Here is a 27,259-nt window from a genome sequence, read left to right as displayed (position 1 = left end):
ATTGAGGCACCCAAAAGTGACAAAAGTTATACTTAAGCTACGTTTATGAATGCGGCACTAAGTGACCATGCATCTTTGGAGCACCGAGTAGTGCCTAAGCTCGAGCTAAACCAGCAGGTGAACCCATGCGGTTTTTCCACTGTGACATCTTAGCTTTGTTTCAGCTTCATTCCCGCGAGCCTTAACTTGAAACCTGCATGCAACGAAAAATTGCAGACTTTTGCCATTTTCGTTACATCCAGGTTTAACTATATTTTGAACTATTCAAGTAACTTATAATTTGCATATACATAATGCAAAAGGCTACTAAGAGCTGCCACCATAAATTGCATCAAATTGGGCTGTTACTAGTACTGCAAAAATTTTTGAGTGGGCATACCATTCCTTTTTAGCCATACACATAAAAATGGCATCCTAATGTTCGTAACATTGTGCGGCCTTCTAGGTAATTCCTTCCCAGCAGTGGGCGTACCTGCAATTTGCACCTCCAGCACTTGCACATTCACACACCAAGCCACACTTCCAAAGTAGCCCTGTGCATGCCATGTCTAATGCACGCTATGAATGTGGCCGTCTCCACAACGAAAATCCCGCAGTCGAAAGAAATACCTTTCCCCCCACTTGCACATTCTTCCGACTGCATGCCTGCAAGAACCGTGGACCACCATGGTGTGTCAACAATGTATCAAAGAGTTTATTGTTTAGCAGAGTTGTCAAACAAGGGATCCAAAGGAAGTCACATCAAGGAGAAGATGGGGCTAAGCAGCTACGAAAACATGACTGTGGAGAAGAGAGATAGATGTGAAGATTAAGTATCACGTCCGTCAAATGGCTACTATTTCTACAAAAGCTTAAAGGGGCAAGCCGAGACTTGGGGTAGGGAGGAAATGGGCCCGGTAACAAAGGAAGCCGTTTGGCAACAACAAGATTCGTAGGCGGCGTTCAAGAGAGACTTCTGTTAGAGAGCCTTGTTCTCGACACCCATCAAGGCGTGCCCTTCAACACACACATCCGAAATGCGCCACTGTGATAGCAGCTGACACAGCACAACACTGCGCAAGGTGGGGCTGAAGTACACGAGAGGCCCTGTCAACCGTCAACACCAGAGTGTGTGACACGCACAAGTTTCGCAGCAAGCCCCACCCACCACTCAAGAAAAAGTGCCATCTCTACTAAGGGGCCAATCCCGATCAGAGTTTGACCCATCACTGCTGTGCTACTTGCCCTTCGTTATTTCTGCACAGCCTTTGTCTGCCATTCACAGTGGCTCAGGCACTGTAGCTAGGTGATATTCAAACCCACTCATGCAGTTTATCCTGAACTTCAATGTGGAAAAGGGGACAGCAGCTATATGTTGCTTTGGGTACCATTAAGAAAGTTTCTTTCTGCCACAATTTGACACAGCTGTTATTATTATCGGAATTTATTAGCCTGATTATTGTTCCAGGTTACAAACATTAGGGCTGCAAAAAAAAAAAAAAAGTTACAAGGCACCAATAGACTGCAAGAAACAAGCACTCCACATTGTTTTTACTGTGTTGTCCTCTGTGCCCTTTTCCAAACTACTTTTTTTAATTGAAGCAAGGATTTAAGAGCTCTAGCTTAGAATGTGGCACACAGATCCTTTCACAGTACGCATTTTCAACTACGGACACAAATCCAGCGCACGCATCGAGAAGCGCCCACAAACAACACATCGCGAACAGGAGTATTTACATCGGCAACTCGACTTCCTGCTTCAGCCACTTAGCCATGAATAAGGCTCCCATGCAACACAAGGGAAAACAGCCGACCAAATGCTGCAGCACAAGTGTCGTGTGCACTCGCCCGGCTACGGCGCAAATCGTTCTATGTCGAGCATTGGTAGGAACGTTGGTACAACCTCCAGAAAGCAGCGAATGATTGTAGCCGAGCGGCAGTCGCGACTCCCCGGCAAAATAAGACTCTTCCACAGCGCACACTACGTGGGAGGACAGAGTTGCTTAGAACAGGCCCTACACTGCGTAAAGTGCAGACACAACCAGGGAACGCACACACAATGTGTGCTTCACCACAAAATTAACACTGAGCATGCCTTTACACAACGTAGAGAGCAATTCGCCATGCCCTTATCTCGCAAGAATTACAGTAGGTCCTGTGGCTCTTCCCTGCTACAACTCAGTGAGCCCTCGTGGACCAAAATGAGATCAAAGGACACAATTTCAGCCAGGCAGCTTGAAGCAATAAAAGGCAGATAGATCCTGAGCTTTCGCCGCTGCAATAACATGCCCGAAACAGCAGGGTAGGCATGAATGAATGAAAGAACATTGCAAGCTTCCACAAGCTCTGCAAGGCCCCACGGCCACTTGTTTCCCTACCAGCGCCAAACAGAACATTACATCAACAGAAAATGTGAAACAAACAGGGTCGTTAGAAACAAAAGTGGTGCGAGGAACATCTGTACACACTAAGAACCTGTCACACAACACCACCTGCTCTTACTGCCATCAAACACAAAGGCATCCATGGAGCACAGTCTCCATGGAGTCCAAGGGCAGTCTGTACAGGTACAGATGTACGTAATGCCTGCAAGACTGTCTGCTCGCTGCGGCACAAAGCAGCTGTCTTGCCATTGGACGAGCGTGGTAAGCTAATGTGGTGCAGCGACGTGTAAAGGAAAGACTTCGTGCTCTGAAAGCTGCCGCATTGGGTGCAGAACTCTCACTCGTAGGCTCCTGTTCACAACGTGCGCAAAAACCTACATGCCGGCCAAGAGACGGGGATTGAAATTAGCGGACCAAAGGAAAACAAGTTAACAAAGCATTTCCTTCGATTAAAAAAAAAGAGAAAAATCCGATGGCACATATCCTTAGGTACTACAGTGGTGTATCAACTAATAAACTGCACAAAGTAACATACGATATACATACATACATATATATATACTCTATAAAATGCCAAAGGAGTTTGCAATAAAGTACATCCTTAACTAGTCTTTCAGGTAAAAACTCAAGGCCCATTTCTCAATGCCACGAAGCAAGCTTGCATCTGGAGGCACCTCCCATTCCCTGCGCAGCTGTCCACTGCGCAGTGCTCTCAATTCCAGTTTGTTCAGCGCAGCGCCCTGCGGGGACCCGCAAAGGAGGGCGCACAGGGAGAGACGATCCAGGAACAGCGATTTACAACAAAGCAACGCACACGACAAGATACGGGCTCCAGACAGACGGACACAACACTGAACTCGGAACTGTCCGAGGGAGCAGAAAAAGGCCAAAGAGTCGATGTTTTCTTTCCTTCCTGGGGAGCAGCGCCGCATCAGACTTCTGTGGAAGACTGGTGCCGAGTTTTGTTGGCTCGCCGCCTGGCCAGCTCCGACGCCGCAACAGGCTCCAAGTTGGGAGGCTTGGGGTAGTTGTTGATGGCCCGGAACGTCGCTGCCATGGCGCCCTGAGCAAAGCAATGCCAGGGTTGGAAAAACCTCGCGACAGAACAGAAGCTCACAGTGCTGTTTACAGGGTGTTCAAGTTTGGACACCATGCACTGTATTGTTCCTCAGAGCATTCGGGTTTGACTTACAGTCATGTAGATTCGACACTTCCCTCAGAGATTGGGGCTCTGCAGGGCCAGCTGCACTTAAAGGCCAACTGCACTCAAAATTTCGACCTCTAAAAAACCCTGTCTGCCTAAAAAAAAAAAGAAGCAAGATGCAAAATATAGCAGCTCAAATATGCACGTGGAAGCCGCAAACGATCAGCAAAAATCGGGCGATTTTGAAACCGAAATTCACCGGCCAGCGAGCGGCCGGACAGCTAGCTGCTCGGGAGCAAGCCTGCTCACAAGCTGTACACACACACGGGCAGCAAATGGGTGAGGCGTTCAAAGAAGAGCCCAACCGGTTCTCCAGCTGCGTGGCTAGCCAGAGGAAGAAGCCCTGGCCGGCTGGAGCATCACAGGAGTGTCATGGCTGTTTATGGAATCTGCCGGGAGGTGCAGAATGGTCTGTGGCGGAGCATTTACGCTTCTGACTGATTAACGAGGCATTTCACGGGGCTACCACTCGTGTCCCAGCCGATTTGGGGGTACTTACAACACATTAAAAATAAATTTGCTCAAGGTGAAATTCGAGTGCAGTTGCCCTTTTAATCTTTAGCGGCTTTGCCAATGGCCACAGCCTTTGCAGGGACAAGACGTTGTCGCAAGGCCACCCACCTTGACGAGATGGGGCTCCTGGTGGGAGAGCCGGCTGACTGGAAGACTGTTCTTGTTCACGATCCAGGGGTGGCCCAGGACATCGGCCGCCCTGTACCTCTGCTTGGGGTCCACATGCAGCATTTTCTGGACTAGATGCTGCAAGGACACAACAGAAGCGGCGTCACCTTCGAAAGCCACCCACGCCTCCTCCTTCAAAAGCAGAGGGCACGCACCTTGGCCGAGCTCGAGATGTTAGCCCAGTTGCCCGACATGAGGTCGAAGCGGCCCTCGCCGATGCGGGCCAGGATGTGGTTGGGCGTGTCGTTGGGCCCGTTGGCGAAGGGCGTGTGCCCGGCCAGCATGGTGTAGAGGAGCACGCCCATGCTCCAGATGTCGCAGGCCTCGTCGTAGCCCTGCTTCTTGAGAACCTCGGGGGCCACGAAGTTGGCCGTGTAGCACGGGGTCATGAGCAGGCCGTTCTCGGCGCGCATCTGCTTGGCAAAGCCAAAGTCGCACACACGCAGGCCCTCGGGGGCCCCGCTCTCGTCCGCGTACAGGATGTTCGACGGCTTCAAGTCCCGGTGAACCACCTGCGGGCACAAAGGGGGAGTGCTCAAAAACCGCTTGAAGGAGCCCGACCGCGGCAAGACTTGACGGCCAGCTGCAGTTGGGCTGCAACTAGACTATTGATTAACAAGTACAGACTGAACATATTCTAGAACAAAAAAAAAAAAAAATAATAATACTTAACTGTAGGTCAGCTTCTGGTAGAAATGATTTGTTCAAACCCTTTTACCGTATTTACTCGCATCTAGGCCGGTACATTAAAAAAAAAAAGTAATTTACAACAGTTGGGGGTCAGCTTAGATTCGAAGATGCGGCTTTCCCGTCGCCACTAGACACTCAAAGCCATCTCGTAGCCACAGGCTTGCAGCTCGATTGTTTGCAAGCTCCAATTTGCTTGTTCGAACGCTGTAAACACGGCTCTCAGCATTCCGTGCTTGCTTGCTTCGTCACCCCATGACCTCGAGAAGAGCCCGTGTTCGCGGCACAATGGCGCCCACCAAGCGGTGCCATACATCGTGGCTTTTAAGCGGACGGTAGTTTTGGAGGCAGAGAGAACTTCAAACCTCCAAGCACAGCACAACTTCTGGGTGGATCAGAAGAATGTGCACCAATGGCAGAAGCAGTGGAACAAGCTTTTCAAAAGTCCTGCCAAGAGAATGGCCCCAACAGGACCCAAGAAAGCTTGACGCCAGGGAAGGCTGAAAGGTCACAGGGCTGCCCGGTTGCCAGATGACAACTAACATTATGCCAGTGACCACTATATATGTCGAGGGGCGACTTTTCGGAAAATTTTTTGGTAAAAAATCTCGACCTATATTCCGCTTTGTACGGTACAAGGAAAGAAGGCCAGATAGGAATTTTCATTAGTATTAGAGCCAAATGGGTTAATTTTGAAGCAAACAAAAAAAGAAAAAAAACAAATTTAGGCGCCCATAGCGTGCAAAAACCATTCCATCTCACCTTCCCAGTACACCTCATTATAAGATGGGAAGGCAAATGCACACATGGGTTTGGAAGGTTGGAAATGCATAATAAAAGAACGAATAACGCTATAACCTAGCCCCCCAAATTAAGCACAACAGAAAATTAAACCGCCCCTGCTGTATGAAACAAAAAGAGACAAACCAGGGAAAAGAAATGCTTCCTGTGGTCACAATCTAAACTCGGTCCCTCGCATTATGAAACCGGCTTCTATGCAATTGTGTTCGTGCACTCATCTCTCGCATGCTGTTTTCCTTGCCAGTTCACGTACGATTGCACCTGAAATGGAGAGCACAGATGCAGAGTTTGTGCTACGGACGCCAAGTTCGCGAAGCCGGTTGCCGCGGGTTCTAGCGCGTGCTAACGTGGTCCACTTTGGGAGAGCCTGAAAGCCTGCAGACAAAACGATGCAGGCCTGCCAGTCATGGAGACCTTTCAGAGGCAACTAACTCATTCTGCAAGCTTATAATACCCGTTTAATTTGCGCTGGATTTTGTCGGCTAATATGTTACAAGTTATGCTCTTAACTAATTCCGTAGAGGAATTTCCTTGTCACCGTCTTGCGCAAGCGCGATCCATTTATTCGTTCAAAATTATTTTTAACACATTGTATTCCTGCCATATTTTGTAGAATTAAATTTGCTTTTCCTTTTTTTTTCTTTTTTTTTTTTTCTCTCGTTCATTTCTATCTTCTTTTTTTGAACCCAGGTTTTCTTGTTCTTTTCTACTTTTTTCTATTTTGTCCAATACTGCTTGAACATGTGGTTTCAGTGTGTGTATGCCCCCCCCCCCCCCTATGTAATACCCTCATTGGGGGCCTTTAGGGGTAATATGACATAATAAAAAAAAGTTCAGTGCAGAAAAGTAGCCAGGGTGTTGCATGCCCATTGTCTGCTTTCTTTATTATGTAGCTCATTTTGGTGAAGTTTGTGTTAAAATTGGTGTTGGTATTATTCTAACGAGGCAATCTTTCAAATGAATCAAACTTGCATTCTGTCTTCATGGCTCCTTTAAAAATAGCCAGCATTTGTTTCCGTTCCACACAACACAAGTTCATTAATAGGCACAAGATACACAGGTGGAAAGAACCTTCTTAGGACTGTCCTGATTGCGCCCTGATTGCTCTGTTGTCATACTATCAGCAGTATTGTACTTGTTCATTCAAGCCATCATAACCACCTCCTACACTTGTTAGTGTGATTATACCTCGGTTGTTGTTTTTGCGTTTTTTTGTTGTTTCCGTATAGATAAGTCATGTATAAATTAGTGTGGTTTCCTTTGAAAAAACAGTTGGAAGTTGGCACCTGTATCTGTCGTATCTTCTCTTTTTGTCCTCGCGCCACATTTTCTTCTTTACTCAGGAAAGAAAAACTAAAATGGGGACAGTGGGGACCAATTCCAATTCCATTGTCAAACTCTCCAAGTACCACATATAGCCCTATAATTTGCGAGGATTGTGAAGGCCTGTAGTTCAGATTTAGTTGCAAGGGGAAAGTCACTGGTATGCTATTCTGTAAACAAATTTAAAGGAGCCCAGAATAGAACATTCTGTGCATATAGCAAGGCTGCACAGCCAACAACTGGCCTCGCAGCTTTCGCACTGCAGTCGAGCAACCAAGGAAGCTGACAAGCGAGCAAGCATAGTTTAAATCGAGCATTAGCTTAGACTTTCTTCCGAGTTCAAATGTGCTTGAGTGTGGGAAAGATAGAAGACCACCACATGAGCGGGCACTCAGGAATGCCCCCACAGCAGCAGCGCAGGAAGGGGAAACAAGTGGCACCCACCCCGTTGTCGTGCAGGAACTTCATGGTCTTGGCGATCACCTCCAGCACAGCGCTGGCCTCTCTCTCACTGAAATGCTTCTGGTTTAAGATCCGGTCCAGCAGCTCGCCTCCCTTGAGCAGCTCCATGATTATGTACACTGACGTGGCATCCTGGTACACCTGCAACACACATGCACACCCGCCCGTTGGCAACAAACATTGAGGAAAAAAAAGAAAAGATGGAGGTACAGTCAGCAGGTCAGCCCACAATTTGTTCACTTCCAATCTAATTTTTACTGTTTTGTCCCTGCCGAACAGCTTAAACACTTAGGCGGGTGTGATCCCAGCCATGGCAGCTGTCTCTCTGATGGAGGTGAAAAGTGAAAATGTTTGTGTGTTGAGATTTCGGCGTATGCTATTATCAGCCCTTTGCGATTCGTTGTCAGGCCCTGCCCGAAAACACAACACTGTCGTGGCGGTCTGCTGTCGGAGTACGCCTGACTTGGGTGTTCGGTTCAATTTCACGGTCTTTCTCACTGCGATGCGCCTTTATTCTTTGTATGCATGACGTGTCATCTCTTGAGGGATAAGTGAACTTTGTTTGTTGAAGTTTTCTTCTTTCTGCACCGAGACACAGAACAATGTTCAGCACGGGCCTTTTGGATTCCGAAGCGTTTTCAAGCGCACGCTGTTCGCTAAGAAGCATGGCCGCTTTCTCAACACTTGTGTTCTACGGTGTTGCACTTAGCGAAAGCGATGATGACTTCAGAGAGGAAGAGAATTGCGTGCCTCCGTCAGTCAGCGATGACAGCAATTCGATAAAAGCAAGTGACAAAGACTACGACAGCGGTGGAGACAGGACCGTGCGGATTATTACTCTGCAAGATAAAAATTTTGTTGGAAGACAATGGAATGGTGGCGAAAGCTTTTTCGTGGCATCTAGAGGTTTTCACTGTCTACAGTTTTATTTGGAAGCGCATACAGCTTAAGAATTATGGCAAAAAACAGCAGGGAAACCTGCAGTACCGCCACAACCTCTGATCCGAGGGCTCGGGCCAAGAAAGCGGGGCCCATCTGCACGTACAGAGTGCAAGGAAAGGCTAGATGGGATGAGCCATTTCATCTACAAGCTCCTATGCCAAAGCAACAAGCACTGTGCCGTTTGTAGCGACAGCAAAACGAAAGCAGGCAGGAGGAAAGCTGTGTTTCTCTGCAAAACCTGCAGTAACAGCCCTGGTCTGCACCCAGGAGAATGCTTCGAGTGGTTTCACACACTGCTCAACTATCGGTAAAGGAGTTACAAGCAGAAGGCAAGAGAAAAAAAAAAAAAAAAAAAAATATCCTGGGAGTTTTTTTGCACAGTGAGTTTTTCTTCACGGCACGAGAAATTGGCAAAATAGCGGCAGACTGGAACGACCGGACAGTGGGTAAAAGTCCTGGACCAGAAAGGGTGAAGGATCTTCAGGTGGACCAGATTAATTCATAGCCCTCCACTAAGGTGCAACTATAACCCAGGTTAAATCTCCATTTAAGCCACAAAATTAAACTTTGTTTCCACTGCTACAGCAAACACCAAAATTGTGCTCAGCAGGTCTTATGGCCTAACTGCACGGCCTTCAAATTGGGAAACGCAAAAAAAGCCTCTGAGGCAGCTCTACCGATGTAGGCAACCATGCCCCCAAAGCTGACACCGCACCATTATTTCAAAGGATTTTTGAATTCCAGATGATCCCAGTCGAGATTTTATAGAAAGCACCAATAAAAAAGCATCCCGACAGCTTATCATTACAAGAGATCTGTTACATTATAGGTACCCGAAGCCCCTGGTGTCTCATGACATCATTGACTGAATGTGCAAAGAAACTAGCTGCTTTGTAGAATGTAACCTTTGTGTACAAGCACAGTGCCTCTTTCTTGCCTTAAAAGAGTCATGAAGACAAACTACAAGTGCGTTTTATTCAAAAGATTTTGTGTTTTACAGTCGAATGCGGATATATCGAACACGGGTATATCAAATTATTGTCTATATCGAACTCATAAATTATCCCCTTGAAAATTCTGTGTAAAAGTATAGGAATTCGTACGTTTATATCGAACCGTATTTTTCCCGACATTGGGTATATCGAACGCCGCGCGAGCTGAAAGGTCCTCTTCGGCGGTCGCTGCACCCCCGATTGAGGTTGAGGAGGATATGGAGGAATGCGCGGGCATGGCAAAGACTGGCTCGCGGAACTAATCCCCCTACCGGAACGAATTTGCGCCTTCCCAGTCAGGCCCCGCTACCGGCCACAGTAGCGTTAGCGGACGGAGCCCGGTATGCTAAATCTTTCTAGGCATACAAGCCCGAACGCTCGGAAAATGTGACAGCGCGAGGTAGGGATACCTCGACTGCACACGTCCTTTTTTTTTTTGCGGCTGCGTACGTTTCCCGGCTTGCCGAAAAAGAGTTTTTTTTTCTCTCTCTCTGGGTCTGTCTTCCCCCGATGTCGTCTCGGGAAAGGGAAGAGGGAACGAAGGCGCTGGCGTCCTCTTCCTTCTTTTGCATTATGCTGCTGTTGCTGCTGTTTGGCAAGTTGTCCCGCACCTTTCGGAGATCACTGTTTCTCTCGGAGATGACCATCGCCAACGCTTTGTTGGAGTCCGTTCAGAGAGCCTTGGAATTGTTACCTTCAAAGTTCTTGTGGTACGTGCGCGCTGTTCTTTTGCGTGCGTGTTGTGCATGGTGTGCGAAGGCGCGGCGTACTGCTGCAATTTTCTAGTTGTGCAGCCTCGAGAAGATCGAGACCAGCGTCATTAATATCATTCCCAGGACGAAGAAGCAGGCCAAGATGAGCGATTTTTTTTCACGAAAATAAAGCGTCCTGTTGCGTCATGAGTGCGGAATTAGTTGTCATTCTTGAATGCGACGATGGGTAAGTGATCGTCCGCCATAGGTGAGGTCTCAGAGCCCATATTTTTTATATCGAATTTTTCATATATCGAACTATTTCGCGATCCCCTTGCAGTTCGATATATCCGTGTTCGACTGTATAGTGCTGCCAGCGCTTTTCTCGAAGCAAACAATGTTTTATTCACTGTGAAATTAATCAATTTAGGCTAAAATTTTGATTTTCACACCAAAACGTGTGTATGAACAATGTTTGCTATGACATAAGAACAGGTCTTTTAGCTAAACTTGGTGTGGAGCGGAAACTTATTTACTGTTAGTCAACCTATATGGCGCCACCACGCCACAGCAAGCTGTTTTCTGCCTTTGGTTTGCATGTGACCCTATTTAAACCTGGCTTGTTTTTGTTATAATAATCGTTTTGTGAAACATAGTGCTCACTCGACAAATATGGTCACGAAGACACCATCGCTTGCGTCAATCAGCTAGTGTCGTCCGAGACAACCCCAAAGCCCCGCAGTGCTGTGCATCTAAACCAAGCATAGTGAGCGCAGTACCAACAGCAGTATGCATTAGTACTTCTATATTTAAATGTGCTTTCGTAACTTCCACTGTTTGTCCCACCAGTCTTACCAATATAAAAAGAATGTGCTCCACATTTAAGCGCAATAGCTCGTTCGGCAAGCTTATAAGCTCTGCCTAATTTGCGTTTGCTTCTGCCGGCCTCCGCCTATCGCAGAGCAGGCTGGTATGACATCATAGGTTCTGTTGCGGGAAATGGGCTGGTGGGTCGCGTGGCCATTCCCTTTTTTTCCTAATTATACAGCTTATTTGAGCGAAGTTTACATTAAAGGTGGTGTCAGCATGATTCTAACGAGGCAATCTTTTGAATGAACCAAACTTGCATTTTGTCTTCATGGCCCCTTTAAGCAGCACACAACATTGCATACTGCTACCGCATTGACCACCACGAAAACCTTGCAGAGCATCGCCCAAGAAAGGACTGCAGTGCAACGATGCCACTTACGTCATACACTGTCAGTATATTGGGGTGTTGTCCATATCGCAGGAGTATTTCCACTTCCTCCTGGCAGTCCCTCTTGAACTTGTCAATGATCTGGGGTGAGGGACACAACAGTGGTGTCAAAAGAAACACCTCCAAGCTGACAAACCTCGCCACCCACACGCTTTCGATGGCGTCAGCTTAACCCTACACGGTGGCCCAAATGAGACAGCAGTACCTTGACGGCATACTCCTTGCCAGTGGCCCTGTGCACGGCCCTTTTGCAGGTAGAGTAGGAACCCAGACCCAGGTCCTCCTTCAGTTCGTACTCCTTAGCGATGGCTTCCTTGAAGGCCAGGCCATACTGCAACAAGGTCGTCAAAGAAAGCAGCTGGAATGCTAGACCAAGGAGTGCTGTGTGGTGGCAAGCTCTGCCCAGAGTCGCACAATTCGAAGGACACATGGGACAGTTCAGAGCAACGTCAAAGAATTAAACAGGCAACTAGCAGCCACAAGGGGGTCCTGTGGATGCAGCCACTTTTGAGCCCGCCGTCTCGCACAAAGAGCAAGCTCTGGAAGGTGTTCATTGCAGAATCTGTAATGCCAGCTTTGTGGTTTCCTGATAGCTCCACCCAATGCCCCATGAGCACCAGTTGACGTTGAGATGTACCCAGGCCACATGCACACGACTCGGTGTTAGAGCAGCTCCCTCTCCCTGCAACTCGAGGAAGTTAAGACAACAGTCAGGCAGCATTGCAAAGTTCCCCCCCGAGGACTCACCCACTTGGCGGACTGATTGTCCTTGCTCTTGACAAACTCTTCCTCGGCCAAGCTGGGTGCCACAAAGCTGAAACCCCGGAACAGCTCGTGGGCATTCGCACTGGGGGGTACGCCGGGCGAATCTGAAAGGGGAGAGAAACGGGAATCATGGGCACAGTGCGCGCAAAGGGGGAGGGCACTAGCGAATGGAGAAGAGCAAGACCGTTACCTGTAAACTCTTTTGTGCAACGAGAAGATGCATAGGAGGAGAGAGGGAGAAAGCAACAGCCAAAGTGAGAGAGGGTCACAAGAGGAGAAAAACACTGCAACTGTTACTACCACTGCCACCACCTGCAGTACTATTCATTGTGGACGTTTCATTTCTGACGTTCCCAGTACAACAGCTACTCAAAAAGCAGGATCAACCTCTAGCGACAGTGTGTTTTGCTTGACGGATAAGCTCTATATTTTCAGAACTTTGTTGCATATGGCCCTTGATTGCGTGCAAAACTTTCAGCCGCCTCATTTTCAGTATTCCTTGGACTAAAAATCATTTGACATATATCAATAAACATACATGCTCAGTGCTTTCAAAACAGTATGAAACATAAAAATTGGGCACGAATTTTTTTTGGGCACAGCAAGTGATTCTGGCTTATCAATTTCAGCCCTTCACTCAGCATCTGCCAAAATATCTTGGAAAAATGCGGGCTGTAGTACCCACTTCAAGTTATCGGGTTTAACGGGCTGTAGCTACACCTTGGCTGTGAAGTGCGCTGTAGTGGAGAGCTCCTGATTAATTTTGACCGCCTGGGGATCTTTAACAACAGACCAAATATCGACAACTCGGCCAACGCTTTTTGCTTCCATCACAAAAGCAGCCACGGCGGCGGCCGGGATCAAACCCACGCCCTTGGGTTTAGCAGCATAACACCTTAGCCTCTGAGCCACCACAGTGGGTTCTCGTGCCCACTTGTAATTATTGCACAACTAAAAAAATGATCCCAGGTGGTAAAGACTGTAATACACTAGAGTCAATTTTCACTCATGTTTGCTCTTACTCTTGTAAATGAAAATATTTCTTGTACATAATTCCGTATACTACAGTATCTTAAATCCACATTAAAACTAAAATTCTGACATGCAAAAAGAAAACCCGCAGCTCAAAATTTGTTTTCTTCAGGTGGTTGCTTCAGAGTGATCTGAAAAGTCGCGACACATATGGCCTGTCAAAAACTGAGCATGCCAAGCATAACCGGCCAGTTCTTCTACAGCAAGCACGTCGAACTCCTTGAAATGCGAGGCACTCGCTTCAGATTTGCAAACTTCCTTCACTTCTCGAGGTTTTTTTTCAGTGTTGTGCTAACGTTTTGTTGTTTATGAGCAGTATTCCGTAGACCCAAGTGGCCGACACTAGCGCTTGGCAACCACTGAATGCAATACGTGTACACGAAAGAAACACTTGCTTGCTTTTTTTTTTTTACCAACATTTGATTTCCATTTCACGAGTACATCTGCCTGGCATTGTACCTAAATGTAAGCACAACCTCCCAACTACCGAAGGATATGCTACGATTCCCCAAGACGGCCTGTGTGTTTCCAGTACTCAAAATGCTTCCACAGTATCTGTGCATTCGACCCAAGTGCTCTTCCGTTGGCTAAGATCACAAGCTGCTGTGGATAGATGCGCTCCAGTTCAAAGGCAAAGGCATCTTTTAAGTCTACCTCATGGCCTAGTCTTCCCAAGGTAATTGTTGATATCAACAAGCCAGGAAATACTCACTAGTGAGCAACCAGGGTGGCTAGTTATGTACACAGATCCCCACTGCCACAGCCCCAATTCGGAGCTAGGTACAACGAGAGTGCCAGTGAAAAGGTGTTACTAAGGTCAGGTGGCCAAAAAAGGCATGCCAACCTTCAGGCGTCTTTGAAGTAAACTCCCGATCAAAGTAGAGCGTGTTGTCTGGCCTGGAGACAGCTGGTATGAACGGAGGAACAACCTCCCGCCTGTACAGCTGCACCCAATCGATGGTGGCAAAGAAGGGGTGCGCCTTGACGTCGCCAATGGCGTTGGGTCCAGAACCTGGGAACAAAAAAGACATGCCACGCAGATATTCGTGACAAGTCACCCAGAGTCAGTTATCTTTAAATATAGGTGCAAAAAACCCGCAAGTGACTATTTTTAATGCCATCATCAGCACGAGACTAGCAGTAAACTTCTTGACCAATCACTACAGTCATGTCACTGTCTTTACTGCCACATAGAGAGATCATTGCCCAAACCACCCAAGTCATCTCAGTCATCTCCATCCATAAACGAAATCATCAATTTTCTCCAATAAGCAACGTCCTCCCCTTCAAAACAATAACTACCATATTTTCGCGATTCTAATGTGCACCCTTTTTTTGCTAAAAGGTAGCCTTAATATTTGTGTGGGCGTTACAATCAGGCTCAAAACCGAAATAGGCTTTAAAGCGGCCAGCAGCATTGCCATACAGAACAGACACGAAGTCCCCCCAAAATCCAACTCAATCCAATACAAACAATCCTTCAACACCACATGAATGAATTTCGGCACACTAATTCCTTTGCAAAGAAAATTTTGACATCCACCATAATGCAGCTGACGGCTACAAAGGAAAGCTGTACAGCTTACTCCACCTTGGGGAGTTTCCCTAAATCTGGTCGACTGATTCCTCAATGGCATGCCGCATACCTTGGCCAGCTGTCGCACTTTTTTTTGTGCTGCTGCAATAAGCGCGTCATGCCTAGAATTATGAAGACCAAGGCACTTGAAATCGCAAACAGCTTCAATGCTCGCCGCTATAACTTTGTTTCCAGCAGCAGCTGGATAAGCAATCTTATGAAGCACAATCATTTTTGGCTTCCACAGCAGCATATTCCAAATAAAATCTGCTTTTTCCAGGTATGTGGTGTCATGTCTTTTTCATATGTGCAGTGCAGGCAGGGTCAAATTATTTTTTTCTTTTAGAATTTTCCTGCGCGAACTTACCCGCGCCTTACAATTGGGGGCATGTTATAACCGTGTAAATACAGTACTTTCGTCCCCATTGGCACAAAATATTGGCCAAAGAGTTACTAACCACCATAATGATCAGTGTCTACGCTGACACGAGGGCAGTCCGAAGCTAAATAATATTCCTCAGAAACCACAAGTTCTGGGACAGGCAGCAGGATAGTTTTAGACATGAAGAAGAAGGGCACGACATCGACCCACCTTGCCCGTAAGCTGTGCAAAATGAGCAAAGGAAAACTCAAAATGTGCAAGCCCAGTGCAATCTCCAACAAAGCTTGGGACATACCTGTGCCTCAATACAACTCAGTACGAAAGGGACGCCACACTTTTTAAAGCGAAGCTTTCAGCGTCTCTCTCATGTCGTCTGTAGTCCACCCAAAATGCACCACCGGAAAGCAAACTTCCCTGGCAATGATGACGATCGTGTGTGAAGTGAAAATAAAAACCCTGCCCGAGGTCAAAACCGAACCTGGGTTCTTCGTGTTATGAAGCCGATGTTCGGCTGGCTCAAAGGGCTGTCTATGCTGCCCGCGCTCAAGGCATCCTGGACTGAGGACGCCTCCTTCAAGCTTCAGCACAATCCCCCCTGTTGATTTAAATAAACGTTTATTCTCTCTCTCTCTCTCTCTCTCTCTCTCTATCCGACGCGCCATTCCAAAACGGCCGAAGCAGTTTATATTTTGAGAGGGGTGCATGGTCGCAAAAAATTAGAAAAATCATGCACCCCTCAGTTTACCGAAGACAATGGTTGAACGCGAAGCTTTCTTCATGCTCAACCAAATGGTGGATGGTCAAAGTCAAAAAGTGATCAAAAGTTTAAACCGTGTCAAAGTCCAAACTCAGACAAACACCAAGGAATTCCTCACAAGAAAGCTTCACATTCCACCATCACAGTCGTCGAAGAAGGGGTGCACGATTTTTTTTTCTTGCCGTTACGAAATGCGTGCAGTGAATGTGCATTCTGATCAAGTGGAAAAGACGGGCGAAGGGCCTCACCTAGCCGATTAGCGGGGTTCCTCTTGAACAGGGCCCTGAGAAGGCTCTGGGCTTCGGGGCTCAGGAACTGCGGCATGCCCAACTTGGCCCTGGCAAAAGAGGCAACCCGGCCGCCGTGAGCGAAACGAGAGAACAGGTCCACGAAACGGGAGACTCACTTGAGTATCTGAATCATGGTCTCCTTCCTGTTGGTCCCTTGGAAAGGCAAGCCCCCCGTCAGCATCTCAAACTGGAAAAGGGGGCAAGAGGGACTGCTTCAGCGATTGTTTGCTCAACGGGGGAGAACGGGCGGCAGGGGCCATCTTTTCATTCCTGCACCTAGCAAGTGACCAACATGGTTAAAAAATGCAGCTTGTTGTTACAAACAATATTGTTTGCACTGAAGGATCACAACTTCTCTTTCAGATTTGATTCAATGACAAATGGATCTAGGGTACTTGTTCAGAAATACGTAATTGAAGCTGGCGCCCCCTCAAAGGGGATGACAGGACAGCACTGATAGGGCCTGGTTGTTCACAGCCGTAGACACACGCAGACTAGAAATAAAACTGTGCATTAAATGTGCACATAGCACAGACACCCAGTGTTATGCTTATCCCTCGGAGCTCTTCAAATCATGCTGTTGTAAAGAAAAAGTTTCTGTTAGAACTGTTACCACCCTCGGCACCTCAGAGTGCTATATTCTGTTCACGAAAGTGGCCCCAAAGGTGACCCCCAGTGGCTCACTCACCATGAGCACCCCAAAGGACCACCAGTCGGCAGCCATGGTGTGTCCTTTGCGGTTGATGACCTCGGGCGCCATGTACTCGACGGTGCCGCAGAAGGAGTACGCCTTCTGGTCGTTCAGGGCCTCCTTACTCAGCCCAAAGTCCGTCAGGCTGATGTGGCCATCAGAGTCCAGTAGGATGCTGCCAAGAGGAGGGGAATCGTGTACACGATAGGCGACACAACTGGAACTTTTGCTTGTAAGCACCACCCTTTCAGAGCGCCAGGATGAGTGATTAATGCAAGCTTTTTGGCAAGTTGGTGCTGCATGGACTGAGGCACAAAAGTTAAAGGGGCACTGAAGGCAACCAGCAAGTTGGTTTTAAATGCAAGTCTGACCTTCTCATAGTTAAGCGCTGATTCGGTGCCGAGAGATGCCTCAATCACTAAGAAATCGCTCATCAAACGTGACGCAAACAGCGACTGCTGATGGTGTTTGTGTCACGATAAATAGGAAGCAAGTGAGGCAGTGGTGATGTGTGGCTGTATAGAGCACCCGAATACAATGCTATCACGTACCAAGCAGTTTAGTCAGTTTTGGTCAAATCACACGTGCTTTCCCTAACACCCACGTCCTTTGTATAAATGCACTTATATAGTAACGTTGGCTGCGCACATGTTCACATCCATCGACGCAAGCGGAGCAAGTGCAACAAAGCCAGCCTTAAAACCATCGAGGCACCCTGTCAACAGCCCACTGGAGCCCACATTCTGGCCCCCACCCTACGCTCCTCACAATGCCCCTTTTGCTAGGCTCCAGGTCCCTCTAACATAATATGGAGACTGAGAACCAGCCTTGGCTGGTGAAGAAAGCCCAAGAAGCCAGACGGTCTTAAGGGGTCCTGGAATGAGGACTCTTGCCCAGATCTGACGGCTCTACAAAGATGTTTATCCACCTTATAGAAAACCAGAAAACTAAACAAAGAAAAGCACATCACGTGTGTAAATGAACTCCCCCTTGTCGCCACAGAAAACATCTGGGCTAACCAGGAAGAAACAGGGAGAGCAGATAATAAAGTTCTTTCCAGGATAAATTCAAGGAAGGCTCTCGCACATGCACCACCAAGACTTGCCGTTCTGGCAGCCTCAAACAATCTCCCTGGGCAGTTGATTTTTTCTCCTGCCTATTAACAACACCTGTTGAACGAAGCCGTAAATGGTCCCATCCAAAACTGTACGCTGCTGCTTACATTCCAATGGTGCTCACACAACCGAACGTTTTCACACCACGAGGTCTGTCCAATGTACTTTTGACCACACAATAGTGGATCAATGGGCACCCCAATCCGCACGCATGGAGCAGACCCATTTGTGTGCTTTATACTGCAGCCTTTTCAGCTTTCAACAAGCAACTTTGTTCCCTGCACCAGAAAAGCTTTAAAGCTATGCAGCTGTGCACCCTTTCACATTGGCATCCGCTCCAATTTGTTTAAGCCTGTGCGATACGTGGTGCGCATAGGGTGGAACTGCCCCCCTGCCACCCCTGTGCTATTGACTGCATGTTCAGTACTGAGAGAGTTTTTAAAGTGAAAGCTTTCTTAGCGCACCGATGGCATCCTGTTGAAAAAAGACTAATGCATTTCCCCAAAGACCAGTTGGTCAGCCAAAAAGCCCTGATAAGATCTCTGGACACACGGTGCATGCGTGAAACCGGGATTCAATTGTGTCAAAATGGACGGTTACTTGAAAATCGTGAAAAACAAATGGCTCTAGAAAAGGCAACAGGCATCAATCATGAAGAGGGGAGGGGCTACAATAGTATATCTCAAATAGTTTACATCCTAAACCATGTATCAGTATATGTTTAGATTGTTCGTAGATGCGTTTACTTAGTGTGCGAAAAATTGTCGCATGGGTTCATTCTTCGTTTACGGTTTGGGCTTTGTAGCTTTTACGATCCCTTGGACATACTTTCAGCAAAGGTTGGATGCACTTTTAGTGAAGGTTCTGATGTAGTTTTTATGTCGGAAAGCTTTCACGCTTCTTTCAACTTTCTTTAGGAAAGGATGGTAAAGTTTTATTGTCCCCCAAGAGGCTATTCACCGCAGACACAACAGGCCACAGCTGGTTTTCCTGCCTCAGAATAAACAGAGATATGTTAGTTGAATTTTCTTTCCTTTGCGTCTTACAAAAACTGGCCTGCACCTGTTTGCATGTTTGTTACGGTGTTTTAGTCTGCAACAGTGGCAGTTGTGCCACTCGTGGCTCTGATGTCTGCTTTAGGCTGCTTCCTAAGTTTTCTGCAATGATGTCTACAAATTAGAATGCATCCTAAAAAAGGAGGCGGGACCTTTTGCCCCTAAAAATCTGCTCCATTTTTACAGGAACCATTTTTGAAACAGGTACGTATGTAAAACACATTAAGTATCTTTATCGCCATTTGTATTTGGCAGTCATACCTTCATATAAAGAAAAGAATGTAGCGGATTATTTGGTATAACAGGCTCAATTCAAAACTTTGTGAGATGCTTCATTTCCACATAAGTTACGGTTCAATAATGAATGAAGCCAAGAACATGAGCAGTATTCATTAAGAGAATATTATTTTAAATTTTGAGGTTATAAATAGTTTTAACAAAAATGAAAAGGGTCCAAAAAGCAGGAAAGCCCAAAAGGGAATCGGATAACCGGCCCTGCACCCTGTGTGTGAAGCGCAAGAGGTTTGAAATAAGTTTTTTTTTTCCCACAGTAAACTCGGATGGGTTTATTGGTGCAATGGTCTGAAAAGCTTCAAAACTTTCAGTGACCGAGGTAGCCTTTACAGCGTCAGCTGTACTGTGCCGGTTATAAGACTTTCCCATCAACATAGCCTGAAACCCCCAAGCATGCTCTACATTGCCCTCGTATGTAATGCGGCAAAGCCGACCCACAAAGTCAATGTAACTAGGGTTGCATTTCCAATAGACAAAATACAAAAACATTACAGGGCAATCATGCAATGTGATGTGAATGACAGTTTCACAACTTACCGTATTTACTCGCGTAATGGTCGCACTGTTTTTCCAAAAAATTTGATGCAAATTAAGGGGTGCGTTCTTTACGAGGGGCAAATTTTTCGCGAAAAACTTTTGAGCACAGAAAACGCAAGCAAGTTGCGGGTCAGAATTTTTACGATAGGTCTAATTATATGCATTATGTGCATTTAGTGAGAGTTTCTTCCTGATCAAAATGAACACATGCTCGCCAATATCACTAATACTATCAGCAAGTCTGCGGCAATAACGTAGCCATGTCTGCTTTGAAAGGGAAGGAAACAGAGGTAAGCACGATCATCATCAGCTAGACTTGGCACCCATATGACATACTGCTGCGGCAAGTTCAGGGTGCGTTCATTGCACAGGAAATAAAAAAAAAATTGAATTTTGACGACAAACTTCAAGGGTGCGATCATTACGCTAGTAAATACGGTATCATGCATTTCAGCAGTATAGTCATCGATTCAATATTCAATTATGCAGATAAACTTATTAGGTTACGATTAAACACTGCATCATATTTTAAGACATATTTACCCAATACTGAATTTCACTGAATTGCAAGTTTCAACCAATGATACCAGTCTTGTAGAATAGCAGATGGAAGTACTAGCTGTTTTTAGTGGGCAGGCCCGATTTCGACGTGTTACGCTTGCTGTGCCACTGGCTATCAATTCAAGGGTTCTTCGTTCTTTCCTTTTACAGTCTGTAAAAGTACTCACACAGACCGGCTGCAGTGCTTACTGCAGGAGGGGCAATGTGCTAGACTGTAAAAGTACACCCACAATATCAGTTGGCTCCACGTGGCACAGGTACCGTCGATTTGTATCCTGTTGCCGTGATCCCCTCCAATTACTGTACAAGGGTGTTATGTATATATCAGTAAATAGGGCAATTTATGGCTATGACGGGCGTAAACGCAAAAACACCCTACAAAGTTTAGAGCAGGTCATGCGGCAGTGCTTTGTAGCATTGTATGGCGTACATTTAGAGTGTATGATGCGGCAGGCTCATTTCCCAGTGCAGTATTCAAACATTTACATTTTAGCGTCACATCATATCCCAAGTGGCAATTTGTATTTAAAAAGAATATAACAGTGATAGGGAAACAGTTAAACGATGGTATTTTGATACAAATTAGTCTGGTGGCCAAAAAAGACTCTGGCGGTATTCTCGTGTTTTATCCGTTTTGTGTCCGTTTCAAAAGTGTCTGTTTTGAGCAAGCCCCGATTGGCTAAAAGCGAACACCCGGATGCGACGCCATGCAAACACGGTGGAGCTTTGAGCCGCGCCTTCTCGGAGCAGACGGTTTTTTGTGGTTCGCTGGCAGAACAATAAGCACATAAAAGATAGTTTAAAACAGGTTTAATCGTTTAAAATGTGTTTACAAAAACAGTTGCGCAAAAGTCAGCCCAAAGCCCACCTGCAACTGGAAGTACGTCACAATAATGACGCGAAACAGGCAGACAAACACGAGAATACCACCCCTGGTGTCGCTGCAATTCATGCCATTTCCCCTGGAGTGCCAGAGAGCACAGCGCAGTGCCCCCTAGCGCGCAGCACGGAGCAAAAAGGGCTCACTTTTCTGGCTTGAGGTCTCGGTAGATGATGCCCAGGCTATGCAGGTGGTCCAGGGCGAGTGCCAGCTCAGCCAGGTAGAACTTGACGTCTTCCTCAGTGAACATCACCTGCGACAACAGCAGCACACAAAGCTCGACACAGGAACCATCCGTTGCGGCTGCAGCGTTGCGCCAATCCCTCCAGGCAATAGAGTTTCTTGCTAATATGTACCAGAGGGAAAAACCGGGATTCAAGTGCCCTGCTGCTGTGGGGGTGGCCATATGCTCCATTCTTTCTTGGCTTGGCTAAAGGCCCAACCACATGCGGCGACATACGCCACTGCCTTTACGCCGACCGACAACGTCGGAGAGGGCGAGTAACCACATATCGCCGCAACGCGCACGTAAACCAATGCGCCGCGCAGTGTGGCTCGACTACCCCGGACTCGGCTTTAGTGGCGACCAGTTCAACTACATTTTAACTTAAATAAAACTAATAATGCCTATTCTTACAAAAGTACTTATATTTTTTTACAGAATCAGCTAAAACAGTTCTTGGGACATTAAAAAACGTAGAGGATTAGTATGCATACTTGCCAGGCACAAAACTTTCCACTACATTTGGCGTAAACTGCCTTGCTCCCATAGTTGCTCGTTGCTTTGCTTAGTTTGTCCGGTTGTTTGCTCCCCGTATTTTACAAATTACTTCGTTTTATCGCATAATTAATAGTAAAGTTAGCTTATTTATGAATTTGCCGTCTTGTTATGCCAGATAACGTCACCGCCAGAGGTCTATGTCTAGGGTTACCACCTTTCCCCCCAAAAAAAAAAAAAAATGGGCCTTCCAAGGGGGGGGGGGGGGGAATATGTGTTGAAAAAAGACGCCATGTTTTTTAACATGCAGTGCCATTTATTGTAGTGTTTTCTTAGAGAGAAATCAACATAACGTTTGTACTGAAAGTGATTGAGAGCTTGGTTAATCGCTCTGCATGTGCTTCAGTGAAAAGTAACCGCAATTGCTGACCGCGGCGGTAGAATTTCGTTATTTTGTTCTTCCCTTAGGTCCCCCTCCATCTGAGGCAGCACGCTCGCCCGCAAATTATCTCTGCTCGCGTGTGTTTGCGCAGCTTGTCGACACGTATTTATCGTCTTAGTTGTTGAATTGATGCTTATAAAACGCCAAAACGGACATAATCACGGCAAACAAACGGCTGATGACGGCCGGTTTTAGATATGGACCAGCAACCGGCCCGCTGTTTAAAAAACTGGTCGGGCCGGTCCAAAACCGGGAAGGTGGCAACCCTATCTATGTCAGCACCGTGCGCCCAAAAGTTTGCATCGATGTCTGGCGGGGTCTGACTTGGGCATAACAAGCGCATAGCAATGCATTCCGCGTACGCCGGAGTACGCCGGCTCCTTACGCGCTTACGTCGTTGCGCGAGTACGTCGGGTTTACGCGTGCATGTAGTTGGGCCTTTACATGGCTTTTTTCACGCGTCGCCAAAATCGACAACAGGGGCAACATTTCTTTATTGCTCCTCTTGCGCAGCGCTTTTAAATAATTTCTGGCAAATCGATCGTTGAAGAGCTGCCATTTTTTATTGAAAAAAAGAAACAGCTTTAGTCTTTTAAGAACAATAGTGTGAATTTCAGTTGCCATCGACAACTTCCAAGCTCGTTCATGAGCCATGCCAAGTAAAAATGAATTGCTTCTATGCGGTACACGACGGCCCACCCGTTAAAGCACGGTTCCCATAAATGGTGCCATGTTTCCCTCTAGTACAGTTTCTTTTCTATTCCTATCATGATAAGCATAAACAGCATTGGGCTCAAAGGGCATCCCTGCTTCAGTCCTCGATGGGTGCTGACCTGTTGTGCACATTTCTGACCTTCCAATTCAGGTGAACTCTATTACCTTTATAGCTTGCTATACAGAACTGTATTAAGTTGTCATCTAGGCCCTATATATTCAGCCCCCTCCACAGCAGTTTAAAGTGCACCTATGCTGCAGGCAGCCAAACTGTTCCATAATATGATCAGCACTGGACAAGGCACTGTCCTGTCCCTCAAGCATTATTGGCTCAGCACGAGCACGAGAGCTGTTACAAACTGCAATGAGCGACCCGAATGCATCGGAAGACCTCACCTCTTTGCTCAACCTTGTGAAAAGGTCTCCCCCCTTGAGGAAATCCAAGATGAGGTACAACTTTCCTTCCGTCTGAAAGGCTGTCAAAAAACGCAGGTCAGCAACTGTCCCCCTCCCCCAAGGCCAAGCAGCAACTTGAGTCCCCAAAAGGCGCAGCAATCTTACCGTAATGCAGCTTTACAACAAATGGGTGCCGAACTTCGGCAAGGATGTCCCTTTCCATCTTTGTTCGTAACCTGTCCCTCACTGCAAGAGAAGAGAAGCGCCACTGTGGTGACACCCTGCACCCAGGAAAGGGTCGCCAGGTGGTACCTTTCAGTGTTGCCTTCTTTAGGACTTTCATGGCATACAGTGTGCCCGTGTCAGGACCCAAGATCTTCTTAACTAAAAAAACCTGCAATCAATCAAACAAACAAACAATAGTCGGAAGGTGCACGATACTGGCAAAGCCAAACATCAAAATTAATTTTCCCGAACCCTTGGCTCCACTCGACACTGATCTTTTCTGTTAAAATACACGCAATCCTTTACAATGAAATACACACCAGATACATTAAACTCGAGTGCATATGGATGTTGCCAAAATGTGCCACTTCCTTCAATTTTCATGGTAGATTCCCCCACAATGCACATCAATGTAACAGGTTAGCACGAACAACAATAGGCCCCTCGCATAAACCAGGTGCAACACAGCGGGTCCTCTCAAAGTGTCAAGGAGATTCAGTTAGCACACCAAGGGCAGCAGGACAGTTAGTTGAGTACATTATTAACTGCAATTCTTTGAAGATATATATATATACCGTATTTACTCAATTCTAAGCACCCCTGCTTTCCTTGATCGCGATGCCCAAAGTGAAGGGCGAGCTTAGATTCGAAAAACCGAACTTACCCCCCCCCGTTACTTTTCTTGGCGGCCGTATCTCAACGAGACGAGAGCAAGGAATACTGTTTTATTTGACCGACATTCAACGGAAAAGTAGGTACAGACAGTAAACTCACAGCTTACATATAATACCCAGTCACCTTCACTACCATTAGAGTCTGTTGCGACGTTTGGGCCGCCGCTTTCACTCTCCCCCCGCAGGTCGTCTGCTGTTCCGTTGAAGTGGTTTGTAACTGAAAACTTCATAAATTACTTTGCCACAACGTCAACTCGAACCTGCTTCTAAGTGTCTGAAATCTACCTTGCAATGGTGGGGGTGCTTAGATTCGCATGCAAACATTTTTTCCAAATTTTTTATCGAAAGTAGGTGAGGGTGCTTAGAATTAAGTAAATACGGTATATATATATATATTTTGCAATTTCTGTGCTGTGTTGCCCAACACCCTGCCGTGATGGCTCAGTGGCCAAGGCGTGCTACTGAACCAAAGGATGCATATTCGATTCCCGGCCATGGCACCCGCTTCTCAGGTGAAGGTAAAATGCAAAAACACCTGTGCTTCCAAATTCCGGCACATGCTAAAGATCCCCAGGTGATCCAAATTAGCCCGGAGCCCTGCAATACGGTGCGACTCATAGCTGAGATGTAGCTTCGGCGCATTAAACACCCAAAACAAGAATTTGAAATGCAGCCAGACCATCTTCCTGAAGGGATGCTGCAGTGTTTGATCCACCTGAATACAAAGAAGACACGCACAGGTGGAAAGTGCTCACCTTTCCGAAGGAGCCCTGGCCCAAGACCTTGAGGAGCTTAAACTGACTAGGGTCCCCCTTGGGGTGGCCTTCTTTCGTGACGCTTGTCAGCTCGATTTCGTGTGTTCCCTCTGCTATGTCTCCCGTCTCCATCTCCTAGGGGGGGATGAAAAAATTAGCTGGAACACGCCTGGTAAAAAAAAAAAACTCCACCATTGTTTGAAATGCTAAACATGGGCAAAAGCAGAGAAACAGCCGCATGACTCAAAGTACCCCTCGCCTCTCCAGGGCGGGCACAGGTCCAAGGTCTGCCCCGCCCACCTTTGAATCGAGGATGACGCTGTGGACGTCCCGTTTTTCAGCTGAAGCCGGTCAAAGGGCTACCCATCAGCTTGCATTGTTTAAAAATGGCTCAAAATTTTACAAAATTATTTCGTGCTTTATCTTTCCACTTTTCTCAAGGACAACCGCTTATTTTCTTCCCACTTCCCAGAAATCATGTATCCCTACAGACTTGCCCGACTTCCTCGTCTAATTCAGTGCAAATATGACATCTGTTATATGCTCAGCTCTAACACAGGTTCACAAGATATGTTTCTTATTTTGTTCCCTTTGTGGCGAATATACTAACCTGATTTTAATTCTGCCTATTTATGCTGCAAAATAGGCGGATTCATCAACGCGATTTGCCACACCGACCGTGAAGAAAGGTGCGACCTGTCTGCAACTTTTCCATAAAGGCTGTTTCTTAGCGGGGCGCAACTAACAGCAATAACAGAGTATGCTCAGGGTAGCTCACCTGAGTTTCATCACTGTCGTCCACAGCCATGTCTTCAGCTGGCGGACCCTGAATTGAACACAACTCCGACTCAACACATTTTGCAGACAAGTAGAAAACACGTCGCACATGTATATTACAGCATAGCGACTGTCACAGCATACCTTCGTGTGGCGATGGGTCCGTAATTACGATAAACAAACGCTACATCGTCAACAAGTTCGTTAGAAGTGTACTTCACTGCTTTTCGGGTTAACAGGTCAGCTGTGATGCGACCTACACATCCGTGATGAGCTCTGAACTAGAAACACCAGCTCTGCAGAGTTACCGTAGTTTCATTATCTGGCAAGGCACCTGAGGAACACCACCACCTCCTGCAGCAAGCAGCTTCTGATTATTGTTCACCACTATAATGAGGAACATGTCACAGCATGCTATTTTACAGAATTGTCCTTTCCGATGAATGCAGTGAGCAATTCCCTCAGATTTACCCATAGTTTGCCTGACTGACAGCCAGGTGTTTTGCTCATATGTTCCAATAGTCTTTGAATGAAATCAAAGTGGCCAACTATGCACACATTTAAATTAGAGGCAGCATAGACAGCTACGAATGGTTTGCTTCTGGATGGCTGAAGTGTTTGGCCCATTGGCATCGCATCTCAGAAAGCAAACAAGGACGAGAGAGTCGTACTTGTCATTGTCAATACACTGCATACGTTTAGTAGCCTAAAAGAAAAAATTACTATAAAAATTTTAAAATATTCGAATCATGTTAGAACCAGAGTTAACAACCAACGAACACTGCTTTAGCTATAAAACTACTATTACGTAAGCATGTTGTTTGCAATCTGGACACCAATTTTACAGAAGTATCAGTGCACTTGTTTACTAGCAATTCGCCCCGGCCCATAGCAGTAACCATTTCGGGCAGCAGTAGAAACAAAATACGGGAAAGAAACCATTTGACAAGAAGGAATTCGGGGGTTTGAGGGCAGGTGATCGCATAGAAACATAAAGCAGTCTTGACAATTCAGGTGCGAGGCAAATGTTTACAAATGAAAAATTTAAGAGCGATGCTCGAGGAGCGCAGCAAGTAAAACACATTTCGAACTTCGCACACAAGTTTATGTCGCGGAAAAGGCTCGGAGGAAGTACTCGATCTGCGCAGTACATGTTTAACGGTTGAAATGAAAAATGATATTCGATCCCCCTAGTCCCAGTATTGACTGCCTGTAAAG

At 46.5% G+C, this 27,259-nt stretch overlaps 2 protein-coding genes across 2 annotated transcripts in view; one reads left to right on the top strand and one right to left on the bottom strand.

Moving 5' to 3' along the window:
• Positions 1 to 674: 674 nt before the first annotated feature.
• S6kii (Ribosomal protein S6 kinase II) overlaps positions 675 to 27,259 on the bottom strand; it is a 27,420-nt gene continuing 835 nt past the window's right edge. Inside the window, exons 2-18 of the mRNA XM_077685425.1 lie at positions 26,043 to 26,090; positions 25,265 to 25,399; positions 23,923 to 24,004; positions 23,776 to 23,856; positions 23,611 to 23,690; positions 21,487 to 21,593; positions 16,896 to 17,073; positions 16,324 to 16,394; positions 16,166 to 16,254; positions 14,047 to 14,214; positions 12,153 to 12,274; positions 11,611 to 11,736; positions 11,397 to 11,486; positions 7,504 to 7,662; positions 4,404 to 4,760; positions 4,189 to 4,326; positions 675 to 3,426 (exon numbers count right to left, since the gene is read on the bottom strand). Coding sequence (XP_077541551.1) covers positions 3,295 to 3,426; positions 4,189 to 4,326; positions 4,404 to 4,760; positions 7,504 to 7,662; positions 11,397 to 11,486; positions 11,611 to 11,736; positions 12,153 to 12,274; positions 14,047 to 14,214; positions 16,166 to 16,254; positions 16,324 to 16,394; positions 16,896 to 17,073; positions 21,487 to 21,593; positions 23,611 to 23,690; positions 23,776 to 23,856; positions 23,923 to 24,004; positions 25,265 to 25,399; positions 26,043 to 26,090 — 2,163 coding nt within the window. The 3' untranslated portion in view covers positions 675 to 3,294. The remainder of the gene's footprint in view (positions 3,427 to 4,188; positions 4,327 to 4,403; positions 4,761 to 7,503; positions 7,663 to 11,396; positions 11,487 to 11,610; positions 11,737 to 12,152; positions 12,275 to 14,046; positions 14,215 to 16,165; positions 16,255 to 16,323; positions 16,395 to 16,895; positions 17,074 to 21,486; positions 21,594 to 23,610; positions 23,691 to 23,775; positions 23,857 to 23,922; positions 24,005 to 25,264; positions 25,400 to 26,042; positions 26,091 to 27,259) is intronic.
• The window catches only part of Gem2 (Gemin 2), a 24,639-nt gene continuing 16,505 nt past the window's right edge, over positions 19,126 to 27,259 (top strand). Inside the window, exon 1 of the mRNA XM_077685428.1 lies at positions 19,126 to 19,272. The gene's annotated coding sequence lies outside the window, so the exon portion shown is untranslated. The remainder of the gene's footprint in view (positions 19,273 to 27,259) is intronic.

This window comes from Haemaphysalis longicornis, unplaced genomic scaffold (assembly GCF_048455015.1).
Source record: "Haemaphysalis longicornis isolate Haplotype H1 unplaced genomic scaffold, Haemaphysalis longicornis Haplotype H1 scaffold_9, whole genome shotgun sequence".
Lineage (NCBI taxonomy): Eukaryota > Metazoa > Arthropoda > Arachnida > Ixodida > Ixodidae > Haemaphysalis > Haemaphysalis longicornis.
This window is presented reverse-complemented; position numbering and strand designations above follow the sequence as displayed.